Source organism: Nicotiana attenuata, chromosome 10 (assembly GCF_001879085.1).
Source record: "Nicotiana attenuata strain UT chromosome 10, NIATTr2, whole genome shotgun sequence".
Taxonomy (NCBI): domain Eukaryota; kingdom Viridiplantae; phylum Streptophyta; class Magnoliopsida; order Solanales; family Solanaceae; genus Nicotiana; species Nicotiana attenuata.
Window position 1 is genome coordinate 12,841,279 of NC_031998.1, and position 11,185 is coordinate 12,852,463.

An 11,185-nucleotide genomic window follows, 5' to 3' on the forward strand; every position below is an offset into this window, starting at 1 on the left:
ACTAGCAAATCCATCCAAATGATGACAACAAAAAGTGTTCCAAATTATTACTCCAATACATCAAAACGATACATTAAATACAACACAATATTGTACGATAGATTATGAAACGATACATAACAACCCTCCAAACAAGCTGTACGACAAACTGAGACATCAACGCAGCAAGAGCGACCAAGTAAAATTGAAAAAGCTAATGTTTGACAAAAAGAAGGAGGACGTTGTTGAATTGAGGATGGTCCCATTCCAAAGATTCCCATTCTTTTCTAATCATTTTGATTTCTTCAAGTGCTGGAGGAGCTGATGGCTGCCCATTTATAAGAGGAAGAGTAAATGGAAGTCTCTTTGGATTCCCACAATGCCGAAATGTTATACGTTGAATAGAATCACAAGTCATTCTTCCCTTGTATATGCCGAGAATGTTTTCCAGATTTTCGACGTCTTTTTTCCAATTGTCAACCTCTGCCTTTCTTTTTTTGCTGGAATGAAGTTCTGCATCTTTTACTGCATCCATGATATCCTTTCTTCGACTGATCAATTGTTCTGTTTTTCTTTTAAGGATTTCGGCTTTTTTCTCAAATCCCATGTATGGATCCCATAAATTCAGTTTGACGAATTTTAAAATATATCCCATCCTTTATTTTTGATGAACACAAATACCTCCCCGCACATGATAGATGCTGTAGATGCTAAACAGGAGAAAACCAAACAAGAAATGAGAACATTGGACAATAATAAGATTTCACTTTACAATCAACTTTATAACATAAAAAAATGGTTTGCTACGATCAAATTTTGGATAAAAGAAGTAAAGCAATTTAATAATACACAAGAAAAAGGAAAGTAAAAGAAAAAAATCCAATGTTAAGATAGGATATTCGTTATTTTCTTCTTTCCCCTGGAATCTTCAATATTTGATCTTAGGTGCAGTCTCATATAATTGTATTTTGCAATTTCTCATTTACCGGATAACAATAAGTTGAAAAGCTGGTACTTGTGCAAGTAGTTTGTTTTCTTGTGTACAAATTTATTTTAATTAGTGTTATATCATACCTCCAAACAGACTAAGAAAAAAAGAACAATTTTCTTTTCTGCTGCCGTTTTACACATTTTATAGATGGATGCTTTATGCAAGAATAACAAGTCACGGATTAAACATATATAGAAGATATGTACCATTAATCAGTTCATCGATTATATTCGCATATAGAGAAAATATGTATAAAAGGCATGTATACATCTAAGGAACTTGCATATAAAGAAAATACACAAAGTCCAAACACTGATCAGTTTCCATAATCCGCGTGTACGTCATCAAATGAGAGGACGAACCAAGGGGATGGATCCTTATCCACACACTGCACAGATAACTCACGTGCCATAATCATAACATCCTAAAGGACGACTCACGTGCTCTCAATCCAGTCCATAGCAAAGAAAGCATAAACAGAACCACACGTATACAACAATGGATATCAACTCACATACTCGTGGACTGAGGAAAACAACATGCTAAGGTATATGCATGTGCGAAGTGTACAACTACAACTCAGATTAGGCGGGTATGCCATATAATAACGAGAATCATATTCAAACAGGATATCAAGGCCTATACATGATCTCTAGCATGTCAAGTAGTTCACGTAGTCATAAAAATGATTAAACATGAATCTTAGAAAGTACACATTGCAAACAAAGGCATAATAGAAGCCTACAGTCTAATTTGGTCGAAATCATACATAGCACTCGCATATGCGCTCGTCATCTCTCATATCCGTCACTTTTTACATATTCCAATTAGCCAAACAAGGTCATATCCTAAGGGTTATTCCCTCATAACAAGATTAGACAAGGTGCTACCTCAAACAAGAAAAATTAATACTCCAAGAACGCCTTTCCCTTAGAAATCACCTCCAACCAGCTCGAAACTAGCCAAAAATAACTCAATAACATCAAACAAAGTTAATCAATTCAAAACAATAAAGCTTCAATCTTTATTCAATTCCCAAAAAGTCAACAAAAGTCATACGGAACTCATATGGTCAAAACCCAGGTCAAGGGGTGGATCCCGACTACACATAACCTCACGAATCCAAATGTATGATTAGATTCAAAATCAAGTCCAAATCGACCCTCAAATCTTCAAAATTCACCCTCTTAAATTGTAATTAAAAGTCCTAATTTTCCTCAAAATTCAATGTTTTAGGTGTTAATAATCTATATAGATTCTTGAAATAACTCCATAAATGAGTAGAAATCTTTTACCCCAAAGTCTTGTACAAAAATCTCCAAGCAAAATCGCCCCTCTCCAAGTCTAGGGTTCAAAATATGATAGAATGGGCTAAAATCCTGAAATACAATACTTAAATGCACTGTCGAGGGGTACTCTTCGCAAACGTGGCTAGTGCGTCGTATTCGCGAAGCATAAAATCTGCTTCTACCAAAATCTCACTTCGCGAACGCGACGTAGCCCTTGCAAACACAAGGCCTTCGCCCCAGCCTCCTTCACGAAAGCGACGCCATCTGTGCAAATGCTAATATTCACATGCCTAGCCACTCCATGAATGCAACATGCTTTACGCGAATGCGAAGACTTCCTCTAGCTCCCAACATCCTTCTTCGTGAGCGTAGGAATCCTTCTATGAACGCGAAGAGAAACTGCCCCAACCCCAAAATGCGCTCCGCGATCGCGATGAAGGGCCTGACACGAGCAAAAATCTACAATACCAAAAATGCTCCGGGTGGTCCGAAACTTATCTAAGCCATCGAGGACCCATCCAATCATACCAACAAGTCCATAAGCACTACCCGGACCTACCCGAAGCTTCCAAACATATACAATAACATCACATCTACGAATCAACGATCAAATCACAAGTTGAACATCTTTTTTAAGTTCAAGAATTTCTAAACTTCCAACCAAGCGTCTGATTCAAGCCGAAAAAATTCGGTTCACAGTCAAACTTTGCACACAAGTTCCAAATAACAAAACAAATTTATTTTAAGTTTCGAAACAATAATCTGAATCTGATACCATCAAAGTCAAATCCTGGTCAAACTTATGAACTCTCCAAACCTTTAAATTACCAATTTTTGGCAAATAAAGCCAAATCATTCTAGGTTACTTCCAAATCTAAATCCGAACATACGCTTAAGTCTAAAATCACCATACGAATCTATTGGAACAATCAAATTACCAATCTGAGGTCGACTATTCAAAGGCCAAACTTTGATCGATTCTTACAACTTAAACTTCCAAAAATAAAACTAAGTGTTCCAATCCTTCCCGAAACAAACCCAACTATCCCTGCAAATTATTAAATATTAAATACATATACGAGAAATATCAAATAGAGGAACGGGGCTCAAATACACAAAATGATCGGCCGGGCCATTACATATGTATTCATGAATTGCACCTGTTTGGTAGTGAGTACCATTGACCACTATCGCCACTATCTCGCCGAGATTAGTCATGATACTTACTGAGTACATGAGATCGATCGTAATAATACAATACTCTACACTTAGTTGTACAGATTCAGTTGTAGGACCCAGCTGAGTGTTGAGCACGGTTGTTGTTGTCGAAACACGAGGTAAAGCTGCATCCTAATCGTAGTCGCCAGCATTCTTTTTATCCTTTTATTATTGTTATTATTTCAGATAGTGTATTGTATTAGCAGACTTGTATTCATATGATTGGAGCTCATGACTCGGTGTTACCAGTTTCTGGGATTGCTTGTAATGGTTTGGTATTTATCTATGCTTATTCGACTTTTAGACTCATCGATTTCAGTTTCCTTATTATTTTCTGCTATTGTTTTATGTATGGCTTGTCTAGCAAGTGGGTTAGGCGCCATCACGATCATCGGTAGTTTTGGATCATGACAAGTTGGTATCAGAGCCTTAGGCTCATAGGTTTTACGGGACATGAGCAAGTCTAGTAGAGTCTTGTGAATCGGTATGGAAACGCCTGCACTTATCTTCGAGTGGCTAAGGGGCTGTTAGCAAGACTTATCTTTCTTTCATTCTCTATCATGCAGATTTATTTTTTCTGAAGTTTGAATCTTTGCTATTCTATTCTCTTACAGATGGTGAGGACACATTCTTTCAGAGTAGCTGAGTAGGGACTAGTACCCCAGGCCAGGGCCGAGGCAGAGGCAGGGGTGGAGCACGCGTCGCGGTTAGAGGCCTACTAGAGCAGTCACTATGGACCCACCAGTAGCTCCTGTTGAGGAGCAGATTTCTTAGTACGTTGAGCTGCGGGAACCCGCTCAGGCACCTAAGAGACCTACTGCTACACCTGGACTTCAGGAAACTTTTACTTATATCCTGAGCATTTATGCGAGTTTGACTCGGGCTGGTATAATTCCGGTTGCACCAGCTACCTCACAGGTTAGGGGAGGAGCTCAGACTCCCGCCGCACACACACCAGAGCAGCTGGCTTCTATGTGCATAACTAGTTTTATCGATTTGACTGATGGTTGACTTTTAGGATTGATTTTGATTTTGATTTTGACTTTTTCTACAATTATAGAAATGGTTCACCTGGCATAATATGAATCTGTTATTCGATATTTTACATAGATTGATGGTATTTCAGGTCGTCTTGATGGATTTTGACGGTTCAAAACAAGTAAAGCTTATCGATTTTAAGGCAAGTGAGACTTCTAACTTTTCGAATGCTTGTTTCTCCAAAGGCATAATTTAAGACTTGCATAAATGCCTTTATATGCCTAGTATGTTGAGGTACGAGTGCGTGCTAGGACATTTATACCGATTGCTTATAAACTCTTTTTTAACCGTGACGTCCGGATCAGCTTGCACATATCGACTAATTCAACAGGATATCTTCTAACTCCCACCAAATATAAGATAACTCTGTCCAGCAATGCTTGGACAGAAAATTGCAGTATTTTAAAAACACATAAGTTGCATAGAAAGTTAGGGACACAAATATGGATAACTTAATGAACATGTTATTTATCCCGAATCTCAGGGTTCTATGCTTATATGCTATATAGCGAGTTATTTCTCTTATGATTGAGTTATAAAGCATGTTCTATAACGTTCATGATAAACTGATTGGTATACTAGTTTGCACTGATTAGGAAGCATGTTATGATATGTGTTATTTATATTTGTGTATAAGATTCATAACATGTGATTTTGTATATATCATTTTTTTTGGTAACAATGTGAATTACCATTAACTTCAATCATCATTTACACTTATAGAGCACCTGATTTCCTGAATAGAAATTAGGCCTCCAACAAACAGAAAAAGAACTAATTACAAGTGATTTGTCTAATGAACTCCCTACATTTCTGTGCTTTTTTTTGACTTTTGCAGTAAATCTATTCTTTCTATCACTTCTCGTTTGATTTGTATAACTGTCTCTTCTGTATTTACAGTCCTGCCTTGAAAGATTTTTATGTTTCTTGCTCTCCATGTATAGTAAACCATTGCTAAGTGCACTGCTGCTATGACCTCTTTTTTGAATTGCTTCTAGTGTTTCTTTTTAATCTGCTCCAGCATTTGCCTCACTCCTGTAATTTGTGCATCATGCCTTGTCCTTCTGCTCAGTTCTTGCTTTACTGCTACTATCCATCCACATTGCACAAACAAGTGCTCCTGAGTTTCCACTGCATCCTTATTACACAATATGCAATTAACATTTTCAACCTGTATCTGCATTCCAATCATTCTATCCTTTGTCAACAGTTTCCCTAGTGTTGCCAACCACCCTATGAACCTGTGTTTTGGTTGAGCTACTGCTGACCATACCAGATCTGCTGCTTCCATTTTCTGTTGTCTCCCAATTAGTGCAAGATAGCTTGAATTAATAGAGTACTTCCCAGTAGGATTAAGAATATATCTGCCCTGTGAGTACCACTCCCTCATCCCTTCTTTAACTGAATTTAATTTCCTCCAGTACCAGCTACTGTCTAAAGGTGGAGAATGAGTCCATATGTCTGGATTAGTCTTCATGTACACCCCATGAACCCACCTTACCCATAGAGACTCCTTGTTTAGTGCTAGCTGCCATACCAATTTCCCAACTGAGGCTATGTTTCATTCCTTGCATCCCTTTATATTTAGCCCACCCATGTTTTTGGACAGCAAACTTTCTCCCATGCAACCAAAGCAACCTTCCTCATCTCCTCCTTTCCCCCCCACAGATATTCTCTGCATAACCTATCTACTCCTTTCACCACACTTTGAGGGAGGATAAAGACATTCCCCCAGAAGCTGTGGATAGAGAATAGCACAGCATTAACTACTTGAAGTCTTCCAGCATATGATAGTTGTTTGGAGTATGTAACACTGATTCTTTGTGTGATTTTCCCAATCAGCATCTGGCAGTCCATCTTGTTCCATCTCCTAGGTGATAGAGGTAATCCTAGATATTTGATAGGAAAAACTCCTTCAGTGAATTTAGTTCTTCTCAGCAACTGGTTTTTGATTTCATCTTCAACTCCAGCTACAAAGATGTTTGACTTCTCCATGTTAGCTATCAAACCTAAAACTCTATTGAAGTGATCTAATGTTTCCATCACTCTATTCACTGAACTAGTATTGCCTTTACAGAATATCATCAAATCATCAGCAAAAATAAGATGAGTCAGTTTGCTCTCCTTGCACATGGGATGAAATCTGAAATCTGGTAACCTGCTTATTATACTCAAGGTTCTTGACAAGTATTCCATAACCAGGACAAATAACAATGGTGACATTGGGTCACCTTGTCTCAATCCTCTTTTGCCATCAAAATATCCATGTCCTTCTCCATTTACTTTAACTGTGAACTTTGCAGTAGAAACACATACCATTATCCACTGTATAAATCTATCTGGAAAGCCATATCCTCTCAATGCTTCCTCTAGAAACTCCCAGCTCACCATATCATAGGCCTTTCTTAGATCAATCTTCATTAGGCATCTAGGTGTAGTCCTCCTGTTATAATGTCTCAGTAGGTCATGACATATTAGAACATTGTGCATCATTGATCTTCCTTGTACAAATGCTGATTGGTTTTCTGCTACTATGTGGTTGATTGCAGGCGTCAGTCTAGAACAAATCATCTTTGATATACATTTGTATAGCAGATCACAGCATGCAATAGGTCTGAATTGACTTGCATTCTCAGGAGCCTCCACCTTAGGAATCAAAGCAATGTTTGTAGTATTGATTTGTCTCAGCAGTTTTCCATTTTGAAAGAACTCCAGTACTGCTTCTGTTAGCTCATCTCCCACTATTGACCATGCAGCTTTGTAAAAACCACTCCCATATCCATCTGGACCAGGACTCTTATTACTATCTATCTGAAACATGGCTTGCTTCACTTCCTTCCTAAAAAATGGTTGTATTAGTTCCCCTTGTTGAGTTTCTGTTAGTCTGCTTCCATTTCTGATTATACTCCTGAAAGTCACCACTCTATTATTTGTTGTCCTCCCTAGTAGGTTCTCATAATATTCAACAAATGTGTCTGCTATTCTGTCTGGATCAGTTATCCAATTCCCTGAACTGTCTTTTATCTGTGTGACTGCCTGTTTCAATTTCCTGTGTTTGATTACTGAGTGAAAGTACTTGGTATTATTATCTCCCAATCTTATCCATATAGCTTTACTCTTTGTTGTAAGTATTCTTCAGCTAAGTAGGAAGAATTCCCGAATTTTTTGATATGCTGCAGCTTCAATTTGTTGGTACTCCACATTTGCTGGATTCCTCTGCAATTGTTCTTGTGCCTTCTTTAGCTTTTCTCTATCTTCATTTGTTTCTGTCAGGATATTATTGAATGCCTGTGTATTTAATGCTCTAAGTCCCTTCTTTAACATCTTCAACCTTTTGACAACCTTGAACATTTTACACCCTTCCAGATTGATCTCCCAGACTTCTCTAACTATCTTCATGAAATTTGGATGCTTTGCCCAATTGTTGCAGTATTGAAAGGCCCTTTTTATTCTTTGTCTTTCTTCTACCATGGTCATCTTTGCTGGACAATGATCACTTATTCCTTCATTCAAAAACCTAGCAGCACACTCTGGCATAGTATTAAGCCACTGGTTATTTATAAAGATCCAATCAATTTCGGAAAATATCCTATGCTCCTCATGTTTATCACTCCAGGTATATCTGTTCCCTTGTGCAGGCAATTCCATTAATTCACACTTCATTATACAGTTATGCAAGTCCACCATTTCAGCCCATGATACTTCCTTTCCTCCTATTCTGTCCTCAGCATTTAACATTGTATTGAAATCCCCTCTTACCATCCATGGCTTGCTACATCCTTTACTATGTTTGATTAACCCTTCCCACAGTTCCTTTCTCTCTTCCTTAGTATTAAAAGCATAAACATATGTAATCTCAAATGCTAACTTTAATGGAATATACACTACTTCACATGTTATTGCTTGAGCAGTTTTCTCCTTAGGCAATACCTTATAGTAGTCTGGCCTCTATGTGATCCATATTCTACCATTATAATGACATTCCAGATTTGTTACATATTGCCAACCTGCAAACATCTTTTCTGCTATCTTCTCTATTCTCTCTTTTTTGATTTTTGTTTCTAACAAACCTATCAACCTTATCCTTTCCTCATTGCAAAGGAGTTTAGTCTCCTTTTGCTTATTAGGGGCATTAAGCCCCCTTGTATTCCAGCTTATTAGACTAACCATCCCCATTTTGAGGGATGTTTAGACCACCCACATTTCTGACTTCGTCCCCTTCTTTATTCATTTTCTGCTCCTCTTGCTTGTTGAGTATCTGAAAAGAGTTAGACTCTTCCATTTGTTCCTTCTGCCTCACCACAGATTTACCAAACTTATTAGGTGTTTGCCATTCCTGATCTCCTTCTTTTTCCTTCTGTGCTCCTTGATTCTTGACTACATATTGTTGATTTTTCCTTATGATTCCTTTTCCTGCATCATTCGCCTTCTCATGTCTATCTGCTTTCTGAGCTTCCTTGTTCACTTTGTTTGCATTTTGTCCTTGATCTTGCCTCTCCTCCTGTGTAGCTGCCACCTTTTCCTTGTTCATTGTTTCAATCTTTTGAAATTTCTTCTTGATTCTGCACACATCTTCCTCGTGCCCATACTTAAAGCAATGTTTACTTAGAGATGGTTTCCAGTCATAACTGACCTCCTGCTCTATTATTTTACCTTTCTCATTTCTGAACTTCACCACATCAGGTAGTTTTGTATTCATTTCAACCTCCACCAACAACCTTGCAAACTTCAAGCCAATTCTCTTCTCTGTATTTTGATCAACCATTAGAGGTTTCCCAATCAAGCTTCCTATCTTACTTAACCCTTTTTGACTCCAATATTTGAAGTCCAGACCTGGTAACTTGATCCAAATTGGTACTGTCAATAGTTCTTCTTTAGTGAACTCCAACTCAGGTGTCCAACCTTTGACAATAAGTGGTTTATTATCGAAATGGTATATACCCCCCTCAATTACCTCTTGTTTCCCTATTGCAGTATCAAATCTTACAACAATTACTCCATTTTTTAGCATCACTATTCTATCTACTCCATGTTTACCCCACATCCTTTGTATGTAGCCTTGAATTACTGCAAATGGTGGATGAGCCCCAAGCACGTAACATATCATAGCATTTTTCCAGTATTCCACTTCTGTACTTATGTCATCTAATTCAATTTCAACAAAATTTATCTCACCAGTCATTTTTGGTTGGACGTACTCCAGTTTGTATCCAGCGTTTGATATTTTTGCAATATCAAAGTTGTCCCACACTGAACTCTTCTTCCCCTGTTCTTCATTCACCTCCTCTGCTTCATCAGCCCATGACTTCCTTCCTTCTCGCGCATGCAATGTTGGACTACTGCTTGTTGATGCTTCCTGAACTTCTTCCCATACTTGAATTGCTTCGATTTCCTTTTGCTTTCCATTTCCCAGCTTTCCTGGTACTATTTCATTGATATTAGGGCTCAATTGTTTACCTCCAAAATTTTCAGTTACTGCTGCACTTTCCTTAGTTCCTCGTTGATTTTTGCTTCGTAATTCAGCTGCTTCCTTCGCCATTAGTGCTCTCTGAGGCGGGATCCGTGCTCTGTTACCCATGGTAGGCGCAAATTAGTTAACATGCACCGAGAGAGAGAATTGCCATTTTAGAGAGAGAAAAATCTTACTGTATTACGTACCATTCTTAAGTTCTTTGACTAGATTAGACGTCTATATCATTTGATATTGTTAGTTTGCACTTTTTTTCTTATGTGCTTTGATTGATGAGTTGATGATATAACCTTATCATTCTTATTTCCTTCTTACTTATATGACTTTTTGGGATTCACCAAATATAAAAGTTCTCCTTTTCATGAAAGCGGAATAAAAGGACATATAGAACTATCACCACCTTTTATTTTGTTATTGGTAATTTTGGTACATTTCATATATGTAACTTATGTGTTAAAAGTTATCCTTTTTTATACTCTATATCTAATCAAATATCACTACATAATCTAAAATCATCATCATCATTATTGAGTGGAAATAGGATTAATTTGCAATTTTCTTGTTTCTCTTCTTCTTTTATCATTTTTCGCTTATTTTTGAAAAAGAGTTATGGCTCATGAGTGCAGGAAAATAGTTCTTTATAAGAAGATAAATGAATAAGAAAGCTATAACAAACAAGAGTTACCTTCAATTGGTGAAGACTAATATGTATTTTAGGAGAAAATTCTGGTGGAAGAAATGTCTGTAAGGGTGAAATTGAGCTGTCGAACCTGGAAACATCACAACTCATCAACAACAAATTAAATTTTAAAAACTATTACTGCTAACTGGAGTATTTCTTTATTCAAGAAAAGTTTCTTTAAAAAACAATTATACCCTTAATGTGATTGATACAATAAAGATAAGATAAATCAAAAACAAAAACATGACAAAATTATTCTCTAGTTGAAATGTCTTAAAACACGTAAGTTTGACATGTGAATTAAAAGTTTGTATGATGCTTCATCTTTATGTATGCTCTTAATGTGATCGATCCAATTAATCTCAAGAATTTAAACCAAAAAAAAGGATAATCCATACACACACATCCCTTCACATACACACACACATCATATATATATATATATATATATATATATATATATATATATATATATATATATATATATATATATATATATATATATATATATATATATA

General features: G+C 37.0%; 1 protein-coding gene across 2 annotated transcripts in view; it reads right to left on the reverse strand.

Annotated features, from left to right (window-relative positions):
* The window catches only part of LOC109233022, an 11,698-nt gene continuing 513 nt past the window's right edge, over positions 1-11,185 (reverse strand). Inside the window, exons 3-5 of one of the 2 annotated variants that reach the window (XM_019398757.1) lie at positions 10,671-10,755; positions 9,691-10,082; positions 1-689 (exon numbers count right to left, since the gene is read on the reverse strand). In XM_019398757.1, the coding sequence (XP_019254302.1) occupies positions 619-689; positions 9,691-10,054 (435 nt within the window). In that variant the 5' untranslated portion in view covers positions 10,055-10,082; positions 10,671-10,755 and the 3' untranslated portion in view covers positions 1-618. The remainder of the gene's footprint in view (positions 690-9,690; positions 10,083-10,670; positions 10,756-11,185) is intronic. The other variant, XR_002069024.1, reaches the window with a different exon arrangement.